Source organism: Uranotaenia lowii, chromosome 2 (genome assembly GCF_029784155.1).
Source record: "Uranotaenia lowii strain MFRU-FL chromosome 2, ASM2978415v1, whole genome shotgun sequence".
In the NCBI taxonomy this organism is placed as follows: Eukaryota; Metazoa; Arthropoda; class Insecta; order Diptera; family Culicidae; genus Uranotaenia; species Uranotaenia lowii.
In genome coordinates, this window is record NC_073692.1 from 245,189,667 (window position 1) to 245,210,356 (window position 20,690).

Here is a 20,690-nt window from a genome sequence, read left to right on the forward strand (position 1 = left end):
TATATATATATATATATATATATATATATATATATATTGTTTGTTTGTTTGTTTGTTTGTTTGTTTGTCCTCTATAGACTCAGCCGTCTTAAGAGCAAGAGGTCTGAAATTTGGCATGGATACTCACTAGGTCCAGGAAGGATGAAAAATGTTTTCAGATTTTTTGATGACTCCTTCTGAAAGGGGTCGTCCATACAAGACAAATAATGTTTTCGCGATATTGACGTTATTTTTCGTCTGATTGTGTTGAAAATTTGCACATGAGAGTTTTAAAAGACGAGCAATCGATTGCAGTTATCAAATTTAGGGTCAGGGGTCGGCCAAAAGGGTCGTCCATATCAACTGATTAATGTTTTTGCGATATTGGCGTTATTATACACCAGATTGTGATGAAAATTTGCACATGAGTGTTTTGAGAGACGAGCAATCGATTACAGTTATCAAATTTAGGGATAGGGGTCGGCAAAAGGGGTCGTCCATATCCACTGATTTATGTTTTTGCACTATTGGCGTTATTATACATCGGATTGTGAGGAAAATTTGCACATGAGTGTTTTGAGAGACGAACAATCGTCTTCAGTTATCAAATATAGGGTCAGGGGTTGGCCAATAGGGTCGTCCATATTCACTGATTAATGTTTTTGCGATATTGGTGTAATTATACACCGGATTGTGATGAAAATTTGCACATGAGTGTTTTGAAAGACGAGCAATCGATTTCAAGTTTCGAATTGCGGATCAGAAGTCGGCTGAAGGAGTCGTCCATGCCCAACTTTAATGTTTTTGCAATTTTGACGTTATTCTACATTCGATTGAGATGAAAATTTTCCGCATAGGAGTTTTGAGGGACGCTCTTTTGCTTTCAGGTTTCAAATCTTGACTCAGGGGTCGGCAAAAGGGGTTATTATCTGTTCACTGTTTTTACGATATTCTCTTGATTGAGCATAGAATTGTAATGAAAATTGGCACATGGGAGTTCAACAGAAAAGATATTTGATTTCAGGTGTCAAGTTTTGAATCGTGGTCAAAAAAAGGCCGTCCATGTTAGTTGCTCACTGTTTTCGCGATATTGTCGTGATCATGCATCGGATTGAGATGAAAATGTTCAGATGAGGGTTATAAACTATGAGCAATTGACTCCAGGTAGCATGTTCCGTGTCAAGGGTCGGCGAAAGGGGCGTCTATATTCACTGATCACTGTTTTCAAGTTCCTGACGTTATTTTACATATAATTTGAAAAGAAAAAATGGCACAAGGCAGTTTTGAGGAACGTAAAATTGGTTTCAATTATCGAATTTCGGGCCATGGGACAGAAAAAGAGGGTTTCATTGAAAGTTCAGTGTTTTGTGCAATAATTTTGTTGGAGGCAGTTAGGCGACTTTAAACACTGTTGAATTTTTTCCCCAAAATTGTCGAAAGAATGTTTCGAATTCATTTTCTAAACTCATTTTGACGTACCAATGATTTAAAGCGAAACGAAGTTCGTACGGGATCAGCTAGTTCTAAATTTTTTTTTTAATATTAGAATAACTAACCAATAAGGTCGAAATTAAATCTAACAAAAAATAAATGAATAGCACAAAATGTAGTCAAACTTTTTTTTGAATAAAAATTTACAGAAAACGGTCAACAATATTCTTAATTGGTTTCAGCCCAATAAAGCTTTTTTGATCTTTTTGGCATGGGAATCGTCAAATAAATCAGGTTCGTAAATTTTTATACAAGTATATCGTTTTGAATGTTTTAAATATTCGTACAAATAAATGACAAGTTTCAATACCTCACATTCCATCATTTTGCAAAGAATACTTACATCAATGTACAACGAACAAACAACAAGTATGAAATAACAAGAAAACCATTCTAGATAAACTTAGTGCTACCTATTTTGACAAGTAATAAAAAATTGTTTTCAACATCATCCATCCAAAAAGTATTAACGAAACTGCAACAATATTCTTAATTTATTGTTACAAAAATTTCAGCATAATAAAGCATTTTTTTTTCTTTTTATTGTTGGATTCAAGTATGAACGTGATAATTAAAATCAGGTTTATGGCTATTTTACATGTGAATCGTTTTGAGTTGTTTAATTTTCAGAAATGACAGGCTTCATTACCATTCCTCAAATTCTATAATTTTGCAAATGACATTTCAATGTACAACTAACAAATAACAAGTGATATTTTTAATTTTTTTAGATATTTACACAAAGTGCTACTTACATTGAAATAAAGAAGATTTTCTTTTTCAACATCATCTATCCAAAAAGTACTAGCGAAATTCAAAAGAAAATTTAGATACACCCTGTGGCAGAATCGTTTCACAAACAAACATCGAACGGCCGACCGGTAAGCAGCAAGTTTGTTTTGATGCGCCGAATAAAATCAGTTTCAAGTGTGGAACTCGTGGATTTCGAGTGAACATTAATATTATGAATATCTTCTTTATCATTGTAATGCTATGTTTTAGGAATAAGGGCTAGAAGTTGATAAAATCATGATTGAAAAACTAAAAAAGAATAATGAGCAGGAACGCTTTCATTGTTATGGTCATGTAAATTCACAACGGCATTTTTTTCTTTTCTGGAATTTACATTACGTCATAGGTCATGTAAATTTAGTAGAAATAACTTGTTCCATTTATTTGCAGGTTAAAACATGTAAAAGCACAAGATTATTTAATACTGTGTAAAACGGTCAGGAAACGTTTAAGAACTGCGGTCGCTGCTGTAGCTAAATGGTCCTCCAAGGATGGTTTTTCTATAGCACCTAAAAAATCTAAACTTATGCACTTTGAAACACTCTAAGAAAAAACGTGCGATTAAAATCGACAATATACCGATTCTTAGGGTCAGAAAGATGAAAATCTTAGGCCTTCTCATAGACCAAAGGCTTAACTTTTTACAACATTTCCAGTCAGTTAAAAGAAGTTGTCAACTAAGACTTAACATTACAAGAGTACTTGGTAGAAATCTTACCAGAAGTAACCGTAACACACTTCTCAAAGTTGGTATGGCACTTATAGTTTCTAAACTTCTTTATGGTATTGGGCTAACAAGCCTAAATTTCGACGCGATGAACCAATCGTTGGCATCAACATATAATCAACTGATACGATTAGCCACTGGGGCCTTCTGGTCCAGCCCTGTTGAATCGATGATGGTCGAATCTGGATGCTTACCCTTTCATCTCCTTACGACCGAACGTCTATCAACATTGGCTGTACGATTAGCCGAAAAAGATTTCATTCCTGAAAATATTCCTCTTCATTCCCGGGTAAAAGATTTATTACAAGTAACAGCAAACCTGGCTCTACCAGAGGTATCAAAGGTAGAATATTGCCATAAACAAAAATGGTACTCTCCGAACTTAAATATTGATCAACAGATACGCAAACACATAAAAGCAGGAACAACAAGCACTATTGTCCGTCCTGTTTTCTCTGATTTCATTTCAAAATACAGCGATCACGTAAAAATTTATACCGATGGGTCTAAGGAGGACTTGAAAGTAGGAGCCGGAATATTGATAAATCAGATCGAGGAAAGCTTTGGTCTTCCGGGAATCTGCAGTGTTTTTTCGGCAGAAGCCTTTGCATTGAAATACGCTGTGTCTAGAGCCAATCCACATGAAAACACTATCATCCTAACTGACTCCGCTAGTTGCCTTGATGCATTGGAACTAGGAAACTCACCACATTCATGGATTCAACAAACCCGTACAATGTTAAACAATAATACTAAAATAACTTTAGCCTGGATACCCGGTCATGCTGGGATTCAGGGTAACGATGTGGCAGACAGATTAGCCAAATCAGGAAGAAACGAACTATCTTCTACTATTGCTGTTCCTGCTCAAGAACAAATACAAACTAAGAGAAAAATTTGAATGCACGTGGAGTTCTTCAACAAATTTCCTACGTAGAGTTAAAAAATTCACCTCCAAACCAACTGACCGTAAATGTGCGGCTGAACAGAGGATCTTAAGCAGACTGAGGATAGGTCATACCCGTTTAACCCACGCTTTCCTATTCGATAGGAATTCCCCACCTGTTTGCCAATACTGTGGAGTACAACTCACTATCCAGCATATTCTTGCTGATTGTTGGGGATTTGATTCAGCAAGGCAGAACAACAATATCACTGGAGATATTTGCGATATACTTAGTTACGACCCAGCAAAAGAAAAAGCTATTTTAGGATTTCTTAAGGATGTTGAATTGTATAACAAAATTTAATAGAATTAGGTAGGTTAAGAATTTCTCGGACACGAATGCCAAAAAGTTGGTAAAATGTCCCAAATTAAATAAATAATAATAATAATAATCTCAAGTTTTACACTGATGCTTGGTGACCCAAACGACATCGAAAAAACACATGGAAGCAAAAAAAATGTTTTTGCAACGGTCTAATCTATATATATAAAAAGCAATTTCTGTATGTTTGTTTGTTGCGTTTTGTTTGGATACTCATTAGGACCAGGAAGGATGAAAAACGTTTTCAGATTTTTGGATGACCCCTTTTGAAGGGGGTCGTCCATACAAGACAAATATTGTTTTCACGATATTGACGTTATTTTTCGTCGGATTGTGTTAAAAATTTGCACATGAGTGTGTTAAAAGACGAGCAATCGATTTCAGGTGTCAAATTCAAATTTTGTGTAAGGGGCCGGCAAAAGGGGTCGTCCATATTAAATTTTCAATATCTTAGTGATATTGTCGATTTTATACATTGGATTGGCATAAAAATTTGCACATAGGAGTTATTAGGGACAAATAACTAATTTCACTTATCCAAACTAAAATCAGGGGTCGGCCAAGGGGTCGTCCATGTTAACCATTTACTGTTGATGCAATATTGTCGTTATTATACATCGGATTCCGACGAAAATTGGTACACGAGAGTTTTGAGAGATGAGCAATGGATTTCAGGTATTCAATTCAGTTTAAAGGGCCGGCAAAAGGGGTCGTCCATATAAACCTTTCAATATTTTTGCAATATCGACGTTATTATACATCGGATTGGGATGAAAGTTTCCACACGGTAGTTTTCAGGGACGGACAATCGATCTCAGATGTCAAATATTTTGCCAGGGGTCGTCGAAAGGGGTCGTCCATATAAATTAATTTTTCACTATTGTTAGCAATATTCACGTTATTATACAATGGATTGCTTTGAAAATTTGCACATGGGAGATTTGAGGAAAGGGCAATCGATTTCAGAAATCAAAGTTTATATAAGAGCCCCTCAAAGGGGTTTAGCTTTTTGGCAAGAATTGCGTTGTTATGCAATGATTTAGTCGAAATTTATACACGTGGTTTTTGATTCCTGATTTCATATTTAGTAGCAGATGACAGACGAAGTGATCGTCCAATATTTTTGCAATTATTACTTAACAATGAATCTGGAAAATGCTTGGCAATTGACTTTCTTACAAACTGTTCGTGACATATTCCAAGTTGAAAGCGAAACGGAGTTCGTATGGGATCAGCTAGTATACATATATAAACTGCACATATCATCTGCAATTTAAATCAATTTTAAGAAATTGCTACCAATTTTCGGAAACAACAAATCTTGGGTCTTCCGAGAAGTAAAAAAGACGTTGGGGTTTTATGTTTTAAGCAAATGGATTGAATCTAGCGAGATGATCACATCTCCAAAAATAATAAAAGTTTACTGTTTACTTTTTATTTGTTCATTCCTCAAAAAATGATCAAGTGAACCCACTGGTTCTCATTTGTTGGATTCATATTTTTGGTATTTGCATTGAGTGTTGAACTTATCTCAGCGTTCCTGCACTGAACATTTCGCCACTTTTTTTATATTTCTAGCAACATTTTGAGTTGTAAAGACTGGCTGAAATTGATATTTTCATTCATCTCACAAGAAATAGAATCACAATTTTCTATAAAGCTTGTTTTATTTTCGTACTTGCTTCTCATAGAAATAGATAGTAAAACACAAGTTCGTGGTTTCATTCACTCTTCTTCACTCATTTCTGGATCGACATGACTGTCGTTTACCACTTCGGTCATCCAATCGATATATTCAGCGACATTGGTGTAGATTCCTGGAAAACCTTCCGAACCGCAAAACCGGGCACCGAAGCTAACAATACCAGATTGATACCATATGCCTTCGAACTGTCGCATCAGTGGTCCACCCGAGTCACCTTTGCATGAATCTTTGTTTTTCGTCCCACCTACACAGATATGAGTCTTCTCCAGTGTAATGTTAGCCACAGCATAAACTTTGTTACATACTTCATTAGTTTTTCCAAATATTTCTACGTGTAGCTGCTGACCGCTTCGAGTCTCTGTAATTTAAAAATGTTGGATTGTTGTATTCACATTTATAAAGAAATTTGCTACTAACGCGTCTCCGTTTGACCCCATCCGGTAACAGTAAACTCTTCATCATCGATGGGCAATGCTCTAATGGTGTCGTCGATGGGTACGCAAATTGGTCTTACGTACTCTGAAAAAACGACCGGTTCCTTTAACTTGATCAGTGCTATATCATGCTGGCGGTTCATCTTGTTTCGGTCATAATTTTCATGAACTGTCACACTTTCTATCTCGTATTCTTGCCGACATACATCTTCATCATTTATCGTAGCACAATCATCTTCGCTCAGAGCATCCACTTCACTGAATCGTACACGATGTCTGTTGAAGAAAAATGGATGAAAAATAGATTAGCTGGTTTAGCGAAAAATTAGTACACATTATCTTATTTGAACTCAGCCAGATGAAATTTTCAGTTCAGAAGTTTAAAAATTTTGATTTCTAATATTATTTGTCTGCAACTTTTATTTTGTAATAAGGACTGTACTCGAAAAAATGCGAACATTTTGTTTTGTGAATAACATTTTAATGCTGGATGAAAATTGATAAAATGTTCAGATAAACTACCTAATGTGCAAATTTCGGTGACAATTTCTCAAGTTTGTTGTTGAAATTATACCATGATCCGTATGGACGCTTTTAACAGAGATTTTGTGATCCATACTGTTTCACATCCGTATTTTTCCGTTATCTGCCTCACAAAATACATCGTGAGTAAATTTCTCTCCATTTTTCGCATGGAAAATCGCTTGGAATGATCTATTGGATACTTTTGATTTTGAAAGTGATAGCAATTTTTTTCATCCACCAGAGCATGGACCAAACTGTCTTCACTGAATTTCATGTCAACAAGGTAAGAAAGTTGTCTATGCGTTTTACAATACGTAAGACAGTGCAGTGGTCAACAAGTTCGACCGCTAGCGGGAAGAAATATCGAAATGTTTTGTGATGAACAACGAAATTATAAAATAATGTTTTTGGACCGAAGAAAAAAATCTGCCATACTTGTCAAAACTACAATAAATTAACTATTTGGATTTTTCTGATTTGTTTCGATAAAAAAATCTAACTTTCAAGCGTTTTTTTTCTAGATTTTAATGAAACAATTCCGAAATTTGCCTGGGTATTGGCTGGATTGTAGAGAAAATATGCCATATGAACAATATGCCCGGTTTTGCAAGGTTTTAACAAAAAATATCCCAGCCCAAATACTTGCCGAAAAATTTCTAGTAAGCAAATACCCAGTTTTTTTCTTGATTTTTAGTTTGAATCATCATTGAAATAGAATCCTGATTCGATTCTTGGTTTAGAATTTCAGACTTAAATAAGATGATTTTTTTATATTCGAAACTCATCATTTCGGAATATGAAAAGAAAATATTTAAAATTAAAACCAATATTCTTAAATCTGAATCTCTGAAATCTGAAACAATTTCATCATTCGAAATTTTCATTCAAATTTACAAGTTCAATACGAGTAAATAATTAAAAACAATTTATATTGAAACCCATAAACTCAGAATGAAGTAGGAGATTTCTGGTTGAGGGTTCTGATCAAATTTCTTTTTTTTTTTAATTCATAGGAATCCTTATCTGGAATTTAGATTCAGATTTTGAATTTAGACTCAAAATGCAGAATTTACACTCGGAATGAAAATTTTAAATTCGTATTCAGATTCAACTCGAAGTTAAGTTTTATAATCGAGATAAAAAAAAAATCAATATGAGAATTTAATTAAGGATTCAAATTGAAGGAGATCCTGTTTCATAACTTTGATTCTTAACTCAAAATTAAGTTTTCAAATGCACTTAGAGTCAGTTTAATAAAAAAACATAAATCATAAATCTACAATAAGATCTGGAATTATTTCAAAGAATTTGTTTTTTGAATAAAAAAATGAAAATTCTATTCACAGGGAATTAATTATGAATTATAAAATTATAATTGTTAATTTTTGTTGATAAAAGAACTTGTATTTAATATGTGAAATTCACATTCTTGAAAAACATTAAACTGAAATCTTAAATTTTATTCAAGAGTAAAAAATTATCCCTATTTGAATCCGTAATCCTTATTTTTACTGGAATTTCTGAATATTGCTACATTTTCTTAAGACACGAATGCCACGAAAATGGTAAAATGTCTTTAATAAAATAATAATAATAATAACAATAATAATAATTTTTTTTTTTTGTTTCGATTATAGTCGTTTTACCATCTTTATGGCATTCGCGACTTTATCAACGTTACAGTTGGCGGATCGTTATTGAAAAACTTATCCGGTACAACTGTGTTCGATGTTTACTCTTGGGCTCAAACTCGCGGACATCGGCTCAAGAGACAACAGACTTGCCAACTGAGCTATATCACAAGCCCAAAATAATAATAATAATAATAATAATAATGATACATTTTCACCAATGCTTTAAATGGTTATGCTTGGGGTTGATAAAATAAGATTGCCTATTCAGGTGAATACGCAAAATTTTCTTTCAAAAGGAGCTTCCAAAATCCCTTGTTTATATGTTTTATATTTTGTTTTGGACAGTCATAAAAACCAATCCGGCATAGCTCTTGGGCTCGAACTCACGGACATCAACTTAGGAGGCAACTGACTTGCCAACTGAGCTATATCAAAAGTTATTTGTTATTTGTTAAAGCTTCATGGAAAAAATGGCACCTCCTAGGACTTTTTTAGAAAGTTATGATTTGAAATAAATAACTTTAAACGTAGAATAACTACAACCTGAATAATTAGATAGAAAAGGTTTTAACATTATTTCACTATTCTGTGTGTATGCATAGTCCAAGCAAAAATGTTATAAGAAAAAAAAAATCACCAAAACTATATGAAAAAAATTATATGAAAAAAGATCCCTCCCAGCTATGTAAAACTGAAAATAAACCTATGACTTCTCAACACTAAATTTAAAAAATCAACAAATCTCCCTACAACGCACATTTTAGATGTGGGTTCAATCTAGGAATAAAGCTAATATCAAAAGTCATCACATAACAAGAATTGTTACAGTGTTCATAATTAACTCATAGACAAGAGTGATTATGAACAAGCGTTTTACGCCCAAAAGCTGCAACTTAAAAAAATCTTAAAATGAAGAAGGGAACCAGTCATTCATTTTTGTTACTTTCCAGAATTTCAACATTAAAGAGCTACTTGTTTGAGCTGATAGTATGAAAAACTGAGTAATTTTGTTCATAATTACCCCACCTAGCCCTACCAATACTGCTAACAACTTAGCAAACGGATTCCACGTGACATACTGAAGCCGTGCATAACGGATCATTCCAGGTCCAGGAGGATTTATAGCTGTTTTTTGCAGTTTAGCAGCCGAATATTCTTGACCCTAAAGCCTTGAAGCTTTAGGGTGAAGAATATTCGGCTGCTAAACTCACAGATCTTCATATACATAAAGTACCATCCCTTGTAGTCCATCTTGTAGGAAAAACTCTCATCTTCGCAATATTGTACCGGAGATGACCTACACGGAAAATAAAAAAAAGGTAAAATTTACCTTTTTGCGAGGTGAATTTTTTCCACCCCTCTTTCGAGGTAAATTTTACCTTTTTTTTCATTCACCTAGCAATTTTACCTTTTTTCAATTTACCTAGCAAAAAGGTAAATTTTACCTTTTTCGCACTCACCTAGCAAAATAGTAAATAATACCGTTTTCCCATTTACTGATTTAAAAGGTGAATGCTGGTTGGTTTGATTGTTTTCTTCAATAAGAATTGAAAAAATACAAAATTCTTTCAAAAATGATATTTATTGGAGATAAATAGGGACTGGTAATTCAGCTTCGCGTTCTTCTGAGCCGCTATGGCCGCTGAATCCACCTGCGTTGCGTACATTCATGGCCTCCTCCGTTCGACTAATCCGGTCAGGTTCGGCTTTTCCGGCTGGAGGATGACGTGGAATACACCTCAAAGCTCTATGGGCCGATCTGAAACAAAATCAATAGTATTATGACGAGAACCAGCACAACTAAATGATATTTAAGAACACTTACCATTCTATTCCGATTTTCACATATTAGGCACAAAGCAAAACTTGTTCCTAGAATGACAAAACAGCTTAACCTCAATGAACGGGTTCGGCGAATAGTTACTTTTTTTTTTAGAAGAATTGTACCGTTTTGCTCAATCCAGGTCAATTACACCTCGCTACGAGATAAGTTTTACCTTATTTGGATTTACCTTTTTTTCTAGGTGAATTTATTTTAATTCAGGTGAACTTCACCTCGCTACGAGGTAAGATTTACCTTTTTTGGATTTTTTCTCGGTGAATTGTACCTTTTTTTGAGGTAAATTTTACCTCACTGTGAGGTGAGTTTCACCTCGAAGAGGTAGAAGTTACCTTTTTGGCTTTCACGAGCGTCCACCTTTGCTAACTCGGTAAATTTTACCTTTTTATTATTTTCCGTGTATAAATGACACTGATACACGCAGCGAAAAGATTTTTTATTTCAAAGGAAAGTGCCGCAAAAACAAAGGATTTTTTCCTTTGATTTTGGGATAAATAAAAATTCCTTTGGTTCAAATGAATTTTTCTTTGTTTCAAAGAATTTTTCTTTTGAAAAATCTTTGAATCAAAATTCTAATCCTTTGAAACAAAAAACAGTTTCATTCGATACAGAGTCGTTTTCGTTTGCTACAATGTAACAAAGATTTAGATTTAAAAGCATTTATTCATTGAACTCTTTCTCTTTATTCCAATTGGAAGAAATATTTTCAGTTGTTCCGAAGTTCCTATTAGGAATTTTAAATAATAAAAAGAAAAATATAAAATTTTTAATTCTTTTTTATTCACGAACTTAAGAAAAACACTTGTTCACTATGTAAATAATTGAATGGTCCGATCCTAAATTTCGGTGACACCAGTCTGGCGTAGAGGCATTTCTTCGTGAGCTGACTTCCGGAAGCAAGTCTCGTTGCTGGCTTTCCTTGCCATCCGACTGGTAGTTGCCGCTGAAGATCGGGCTGAAGATAAACTAACCGCTGAATTTAGGGTGGAATCAGCAGTGGTCCTGTAACAATGCAAGCGCTTATAGAAATTCTTAAATATTCCCTTTTTTATTAACGGATACACTTACCATTCTTCATCCTGAATTCTCCTTAGCTAACTCTGATTAACTGGTTTAGATTTTTAACACAACCGGCCAAACTCAATTCTATTTTTATGATTTATTCTTCTCGCTCAATCCAAAATAACTCTAAGTTTGAAGTTTTTATTTAAAGAAATTATTCCTTTCCTTCGAAAGCATTTTTCTTTGGTTAAAAGAAAATTTACTTTGTTTCAAAAGAAATATGCAATTGAACAAATGTCTTTTAAATCAAAGAATTTCTTTCAAATCAAAGCCCAAAATTATTCGATTCAAAAAATTTATTCTTTCTTTCAAAAATTATTCATTTGAATCAAAACCATAATTCATAGATTCAAAGAAAACAAGAGTTTGATTATAAAAAATGAATTTTTTGATTCAAAGTCAGTTTTGTTTTGTATCAAAACCCAAGTTTTCTCTGCGTGTAGCACTGACCATACTGACTGGACAGTCCATTTCGTTTTTTGGATAATTTACGCACTCTGGAATTGATAGTACGCAATATCGATTCCAGAGTGCGCGTCGACCGATTTGAAGAAATGCTATCCCAGTTAGAAAGTGCCACCCGACTTTCGCAAAAAAACAGGCAATTCAGACGATAAAATCGTGCAGAACAGGTACATTTTTCCTACAGGGCGGTATTGCGAACCTGCTAAATTTGACGAAAAAAATTAGCCAGAAAATGATCGAATTTTTGTTCTAAGTGTCAGTATGATCAGTGCTGATAGGGTCCGAAACGACATTTACGAAAAAAAATGCCAGCGAGCACCGTTTGAGGCATTCGCAGTTGATCAACTGACTGAAGCAATATATTGAGGTCGTGGGAGGGAATTTTGAGTCAATCTTAAAGTTTTTTTCGTTCGATGTTGTTGTCAAGGTTCCATAGAATGTTGCTGGCTGTTCCGGTGGTTCAATTTGAATAATTATGAAGCATGATTGATTACGGTTTTGAAGCATTTTCGAAAATACGGGAACTTTATTGTCACCCTGTAGTTAACTGAAGTTATGTGGATTGCATGCACACAAGTATACTTAATTTCTTCAGGAACGAAAAACAAAACCTTGATCTCAGGTGGTTTTCACAACTTTGCTGTTTGCATGTTGTCTGAAAGAACTTGTTTCCTTAGAATATTTTTCTCGACTCCGTGACGAAAGAACCATAGAATAAGATGATGATTAACGTCCTACTAGGAATTTCAGTATATTTTTTTATACCGCATGAAGCTTTATGGGTTTTGGAACAAGAAAATGATAGTCTTATCGCATGATAAAGATTCTCACATATACCGATATCAAGTATCTACTTCAAGTAAGCTTATCGATCTGCATAATATCATATTTAAATGCGAAGCCTATTACTAAGCTTAAAATTATAATTTGAATGACACTTTTTTCATCGATTCAGCAATAAGTAAGAATAGCACAAAAAATAACTAAGATATATCGGTTTGATTTCTTGACTCAGCAACTTTTTTGTATACATAGATAAGTAGATATCTTCATCTTTTGATTATATTTATAGATTACAGTGTAGGGGAGTAGCGGGCTATATGCGCCTATTAAGCAGAACACTGATTTAATCAAATATCACAACGAATATGTGTACAAAAACTATATACACGTGTGCAGGCATCTGTTTTCTATACAATGGAGTAATTTTTATGTTAAAATTTCCTTCTGTTTCCGAGAAAACGATTTTATTTTAAGTGTTGTCTAAAATGCCGAACCTCAAACCGTGCGGGCTAAATGCGCCTATTTATGTTTTGAACAAAATTTCTGCTTTTTGGGAAATATTTCCGTATAATTTCATTGAAACTGCTAGAAAGTAATAACTTCCATACGACAAAGCTGAAGTTTTATAAAAATCTATGTTTATTATAATTTTATGGAATATAACAAAAGTTAGGGTTGCCATACTATGGAGCCAGTTCATCCATGAGAAAAACTTTATCAAATCTGTTTTTAGATCTTCAATTCTCTCTTAAGATGTTATTCAGAGCTTAGATTTGAAGGTTCAATGATAAAAATCATTTATTTATTCTATTTAACCTGTTATTTTAGGATGGAGGCATTTTACAAACATGATGGGGGCATACAAAAACACTCTATTATTCCACTTTATAATCATTATTAACCTTCACAAAAGCTGAAATATGTTTAATTTCTTAAGTTCATTTGAGTAAGAAACAAAAACCATCCGAGTTTTAGTTTTAGGCTTCTTTTCGTATAATTTTCAAAAGTCGAAATATTACATCAAAATGTATCAAAACCTTGTTTGATTTTTTAAATTTTTTTGAGTTTGTAAATTCATAAAATTCTTGCTTGCCTTATGTTCTAAGCGTATCACCCTCAAAATGCATTGGTCAGATAAGCTGTCTAGTCAGTCATTTCATCAAACAGCCGTAGGGTCATTTAACCCGATAGGCCCACTTAGGAAACTATTCCCATACAGTGTAAATTTAAGTTCACTTTAACTGAACGTTAAGAGCCTACAAGGGGGCGATGAAAAAGCTCAGAACCGCCCATTTTTGTTGTATTTCTATACAAATTTGTTCGAAAATACTCCTAGGGGGCTGGTGGGCTCTAAAATATCGAGACAGGGGGCGGTGGGTGAGAAAAGTTTGAAAACCTCTGAACTAGATTGACAATATTTGTCTTTTAAAATTGATTGTTAATCACATCAAAAATCAAAAACGCTTTTTTTATAACCTCAAGAGATAATTTTTTCATTCAACACTATATTTCCATATCTATAAAACATGCTGTAAGGAAGAATGTACTAAATAACATCAACAAGCTTATTTTATTCTAGCAAAAAAAAAATAGGACATTTACTAATAGTGTTTTCGTTTTCTCCGCTGGCACGGGGGAAAGCTTTTTTTTAATCAAAATCGTCACCCGGGACGATGCAAATAAATGGTTCCTACACTTCAACGGGTTGCAACCGCCTCTTTGAGGTTCATACGTCGGACAAAACTGGTGGACTTCTGAATTAATGAACGAACACTATGAGTGCAGTTTGGGAAAAACTCAAACTCGTTGATAACTAGGTGGCCTCGAAAACGCTCTAAGAAATTCTTAGTGCCTCTTAGCGCCTTAATTTAATTTACTTATTTGCATTTATTTGACTTTGAAGTTTTGCCAAGAAGGTTAGTGAATTTTTACTAGGATCATACTTACAATGTCCACTTTTTTGGAACATCCACAATGCAATGGGCTGCTGTTAGAACGAAGCGGGAATTCAAAAGCGAGGCGCCACATTTCGGTGCAAATTTTTCGCCGCCAACATCAAATACCAGCAAGGCCGCCCATGGATGCTCCTCCAGCTTGGTTGGTTCACCTCCGATAATCCGGTTGGCAAGAGCAGGTACTCCGCACTGCTCCGGATTCAGCAGAGCAGGACAACATGTCTGAAGTATACACAACAAAAATGCTCAATTGGTATTCCTTGATGCAATTTTAGAGCATTATAAGATTTTGGCTAGTATATTTGAACCGATATCTTACCAAAGGTATTGGTCGTGGTCCAGTCATCACGCCACATTTACTTTTTTCGAGATAAATTCCATCTTTGAAGGATGAATTCGGTTTGCGGATAATTTTAATCACATATGGGCACTGTCTCGATGGCACACATTTACCCGGCGCATTGTATGGCGTTGTGCAGGATTCATTCACTTCTAGGCCACTGATAACAGGAACAATTGTAAATAAACTAAGATAGATAAACTTTAACATCCCGCGAGTTGCTTTACTTCCGTTGATCTTGAACAAATGATCACTAATGCGATACAAGGAGGTCGGTCACTGCCGCTGGGGTCTCTATCGGGAATCCCCGGATCGAGTCTGATGGCTGGAGTAAGAAACGAAGAGTGTAAAAACCCTCAAACCTGCCCAGCTGCTGTAGAAATGAGTCTCTCTTCGTTTGTTCATTGAATCAATTGTAGCGAGAGCTCCTTATTAAAACGGGTGACCAATTCATTTTGCAAAAAAAAAACTGCTTATCAGTTTGAGTGCTGAATGATCGTCGAGTTATAAGTTCACAACTGCGATGACTGGCGGGCAAGTTTTGATGATCACTTTCTTTTGGTTTGTTAAAGGCTTTATTTATCAAACTTAAACCATTCGGAACGATATTTTCTCGGCATTCGTATTCGTATTTTTTTATCAACGAATATGGTTAGATCTTTTGATGTTTATTGCTGAATCAAACCAATGCTATATAACTTAGTTTGCCGTTTATTCATAAAACGTAAAAATGTAGATTATAATGAATCCGAAAATAACAATAATTATAATCAACTACCTATAAGTCTAAATTAATGGCTTTTCTTTGAAAAATTAAATCAGATTATACTCAAGAACTCATTTTAAGCTGATTTGTGCCAACGTAAGAATTTAACTATACAATTAACACACGACGTATTACAGGACACGACACTTAACGTTCTTACAAACGGAAAAAGGATTCAAAATTACCTTTTTGTCGACCGGTTTCGGGCTCGATGTTGCCCCTCTAGCTACAGGACGATGTCCGACTGATCACACGAAGAAATTGCTGGCAGGATCGTACTACGGGTGTCGTAGTATTCGTCGAAGGATGGTTCCTTTATGAGATATTTCTTTTGGTTAAGGTGAAAAGCGGCGACATAATTGGTGGGTCATGTTAATTCATTAGCGGTTTTTCGGAAGTACTAATGAACATTGACTCCCATGCGTTCAAATGTGAGACTTTTCTTACACATTTCCTGATAAAAAGTGTTCTATAGGAAATATGTAAGGAAAGCCTCACATTTGAACGCATGGGGGATCCGGGCTATTTTATTTAAAACCTGGCAAAATTGGGACATTCTGTTTCCAAATTTTCAAACCAAAATCCGGTCAATGTTCGGGAAAATTTGACAAAAATCCAAGAACTATTCAATGAAAAAAAAAATTGAGTATTTTTTTTTCACCGAAAAACAAAACCAAATTTTGAATCGTATTTCCGTCTCCCAAAAAATCCAAGAACTATTCAATAAAAATCAAGAAAAAAAATGGATAAATTTTTTTCATCGGAAAACAAAACCAGATTTTGAATCGTATTTCAGTCTCCCAAAAAATCGTTTATGTTTATTTAATAAATCAAGCTTTATAAATTGCACTTTTGGGCAACAAAATTTAAAATTATAATGATGCAATTCTTTTTTTATTTTCCAATAAAATGTGAATTAATCCGGACAAAATCAGGTTTTTTCTTTCAACAAAATTTGGGCAGGCGAACCTTTACCCATTTTTTTATAAAATATCCGGGCAAGTCCGGGTAAAACTGGGTAATGTGGCGAGCTTAATTTTGCTTATTTGATTTAAACTTATAAAAAAAATTTTTAAGAAAACCTTCAATTTCGGAAGAAAATTCTAAAAATAAATCCAATTTTCAAAGTTAAAAGTAAAAGATTAATATTTTGCAGTACAAATCGAATTTATGCAAACTCGTTCCTAGTTAAAGATTTTAGTTTGAATTTGGTTCTTGAAAACACTGTAATATTAATTATGTTGAACAATATGAAGCCCTCAGAACCAATGGAGTATAAGTGACAAAATAGTCCATTTTGAGTTAACGATGCCAAACAATTGATCATATTTCAAACTTTATTTGCTGTTTTTTCAGAATTTTAGATTTTTTTTACATACTTTTACATTCGAAAGAAAAATATGAATTTTCGAAAAATCTATGGAAAATGGCCAAACACAACAACTTTAAAGCAAGGTTTCTCGAAATAAGCTTTTTTGCACTTATACCCCTTTGGCTCCAAGGGCCTCATATGGGGATTTTTTTTTATTATCTGACAATTTGCGCCGGGGGTCTTCAGATTTTCCCCAAAATTGAAAATTTGGTTCATTTTTGCGACTTAAAAACACAAGTATTTTTCCAGATTTCTAACTTTTTTATTTTTTGAGTTAGCTTCGGTTAGATTTTTTTGTAAATAAAAAATAACCATTTTTCAAAGCTACATAACTCTGTTGTTTCTCAACGGAAACTATAAAATAGCACATCAAAATGCATTGAAATTTTATCAGCTTTCCAAATAGAATAGTTGAAAAAAATTAAATAAAGACCTTCAACATGAAAAGTTGTAAATAAACTTTAAATGGCGTCTAAAAGTACCGTCTGCACCACCGAATATTTTGCAAAAAATACCATTGTGTAGCTCGATTCATGATGCAACTTTCATCTGAAGACACCAAAGTGGGCCATTAACACCTTGAAGAGTTATGAAAGAAATAATGACAATAAATCTCTTTTTTTGCATCGAAAACAAACAATGGTGGAACAACTGCACTCACATATGGAGATAGCAAGCAATTCTAACAACATGGAAACAATAGAACTTACCAAAGTAGGTAAAAAACACTACTTTTTCCTGTTTTGTAGAGTGTTTGCAGCAAAACTGACTTTAAATTTTAACCAAAATTCTGAGTATCGTATTGTTTAAGTGATATAACTAATAATGGGAATGTTGCTTTTACAACCTGGTCATATACTATATAACTTATTAATGTTTCGATCAAAGATCATTGTGAAGCATAATCAATGTCAATAGTAGAAGGTTCAGTCCCTGTGTTTGGGATCACAAAAATGTGATTAAAAAAATGAAATATAGACGTGCTTTACATAGTTTTTATATCGGGAGCTAAGCACTGGACACCAAAATCCTTTTCCATTGATCAAAAAAGTATGAGAAAGTGGCACAAATGTTGTAGAAATAATCAAAGAGCTCAGTATGGCCAGCCCAGGCTGTAAAATGATGAAAATATGATACTTTTCCGTATTCGTTTTCTACATTCGCCCAGTTTAGAGGTTTACCATACTAAAACGAACATAATTCGTCGTCAGTGTTTTTCTACCTCGATCGCTCATACATGAATCTTCAGTGTTCCACCGTCCATTTTAAATCGAATCTGGGGAATTACGGATGCAAAACTTAGCGCATAAACTTCTAAAAATGACAGTAAAATGTGCATAACTTGTTGTGACCTGGTGCAAAACTGGGTATAAACGAATACGTTATTAGATTTTTGGATATAACATGAAGTCAGTTAAGCTGCAACAATCTACCGCCCCTTCTTTCATAACAGTCCCATGTACAAAAATAAGCAAGCGAGACAATCAGCTTTTTCTGATTTGGAATATATTTTTAAATTATGACCACCACTTTCAGCATAAACGAAAATCGTTTTTAGGTTGTCATAATAAATCGTTAGGCCTGAAATTTTCAAATTGGGTTTATGGTAAGGTCGAGAGCACCATTTTTTATTCATTATGGGACTGTTTATCGACCATATTTGAAACCTTTTTCGAATCTACTAGCCTAACAGTCCCATACAAAATATATTTTTCTCACCAAGCTACTTTCTAAGACTTAAATTTGATCATTTTTGAACTTCTAAATGCAATTGTCAGAAAAAGAAACAAACTTTTGCAAAAAAATATCATGAATTCCACATTGTAAGTTGAATCTTTTAACGATTTTTGATTACATCCGATAGTTTTTCGCTCAGGAAGTCATTCCTAAGAAAGTCAGACCTGCCTTCGAAAACTAGTGTGCATCATTTGACAGCAAGTGAGTTAAAAAAATGTTTAAATGATTCATAGCAATAAACCAAAGACTATTTCGCCGAAAGAAACATTGAAAAGTAACCAAATCCGTGGTAATTCACATATAGGACTGTTATTCAGGTATATTTCATATAGGACAGCCACGAATTGATATTTTTTTCGAATTTTCTAAAACAAAACCTCTTTTTTAGTCTTTTATGTTGAAGCCTTATGTTGACCTAAAATGACGAAAATTCATATGGGACTGTTATGCGAGTAAGGGCAGTCTGAAAAGGACGAAAAAATAGTGTTTTTTACCTGCTTTGGTAAGTTCTATTGTTTCCATGTTGTTAGAATTGCTTGCTATCTCCATATGTGAGTGCAGTTGTTCCACCATTGTTTGTTTTCGATGCAAAAAAAGAGATTTATTGTCATTATTTCTTTCATAACTCTTCAAGGTGTTAATGGCCCACTTTGGTGTCTTCAGATGAAAGTTGCATCATGAATCGAGCTACACAATGGTATTTTTTGCAAAATATTCGGTGGTGCAGACGGTACTTTTAGACGCCATTTAAAGTTTATTTACAACTTTTCATGTTGAAGGTCATTATTTAATTTTTTTCAACTATTCTATTTGAAAAGCTGATAAAATTTCAATGCATTTTAATGTGCTATTTTATAATTTCCGTTGAGAAACAACAGAGTTATGTAGCTTTGAAAAATGGTTATTTTTTATTTACAAAAAAATCTAACCGAAGCTAACTCGAAAAATAAAAATGTTAGAAATCTGGAAAAATACATGTGTTTTTAAGTCGCAAAAATGAACCAAATTTTCAATTTTGGGGAAAATCTGAAGACCCCCGGCGCAAACCCGTCAGATAATAAAAAAAAATCCCCATATGCCAAAACATATGGAATTCCCTGCAATTTCTTCAAGAAAAGATACATGTTTCTTTATCATCAATTAATTTTCATTCAAAATCAATTCCTGTGGATAGTTTTTTTTTAAATGAACTATAATTCTACTACATTTTTTTTTCGGTTTAATCTGAATTGTGCACCGACTCTCATAATCCGGAAGATTGAGGGGGTCGTTCCACGGAAGTGACCTGAGAGCGTAACGAATGAAAGATCGCTGCACTCTTTCGATTCGAAAACTCCAAGACGTATGATAAGGAGCCCACACACAAGCGGCGTACTCCAATACACTTCTCACCAAGGAACAGTACACAGCATTAGGAGTGTATACATCCTGAAAAGATTGTGAATTGCGCTTCACGAATCCAAGAACAGAGAAAGCCTTCGCTGTGATGACACTGATATGGTCGTTGAACGTTAGTTTTTCTATCAACGCCCAGATCGTTCATTGAGCTGACTTGACCGATGCTGGTACCGTTGATACTATACTCCAAGCAGACGTTGGACTGACGGCGACTAAAAGTTATGGACTTGCATTTTTATGTTCAATTGCATCTTATTTTCGGAGCACCACAAGAGAAGCTCGTCGATGTCAGATTGAAGAGCGTGACAATCTAGAACCGATGAGATTATTTTATAGATCTTAAGATCATCAGCATATAGCAGCGTACAGGATTTGAGACGGAAAGCTAGGTCGTTACAAAAAGAACAAATATCAAAG

General features: G+C 34.2%; 2 protein-coding genes across 3 annotated transcripts in view; one reads left to right on the forward strand and one right to left on the reverse strand.

Moving 5' to 3' along the window:
* Nucleotides 1-20,690, forward strand: part of LOC129750181 (glycerophosphocholine phosphodiesterase GPCPD1) — a 78,557-nt gene that overhangs the window by 44,914 nt on the left and 12,953 nt on the right. The gene's annotated exons all lie outside the window — the stretch shown is intronic.
* LOC129750183 (CLIP domain-containing serine protease B15-like) lies at nt 5,906-15,466 on the reverse strand. The gene is made up of 4 exons (XM_055745435.1): nt 14,980-15,466; nt 14,653-14,882; nt 6,380-6,672; nt 5,906-6,320 (listed from the first exon to the last, which is right to left on the reverse strand). Exons 1-4 carry the CDS (start codon nt 15,208-15,210, stop codon nt 5,983-5,985), a joined length of 1,092 nt encoding a protein of 363 aa, XP_055601410.1. The 5' UTR covers nt 15,211-15,466; the 3' UTR covers nt 5,906-5,982.

Bases quoted from the DNA above. Each gene is read 5' to 3' on its own strand.
- LOC129750183 (XM_055745435.1), bottom strand. From the start codon at position 15,210: ATGTTAAAGTTTATCTATCTTAGTTTATTTACAATTGTTCCTGTTATC. The intron at 6,673-14,652 runs GTAAGTATGATC...TTTCTTCAACAG, and splicing joins GTTCCAAAAAAGTGGACATT to ACATCGTGTACGATTCAGTG. The intron at 6,321-6,379 runs GTTAGTAGCAAA...TTTAAATTACAG, and splicing joins ATGGGGTCAAACGGAGACGC to AGACTCGAAGCGGTCAGCAG.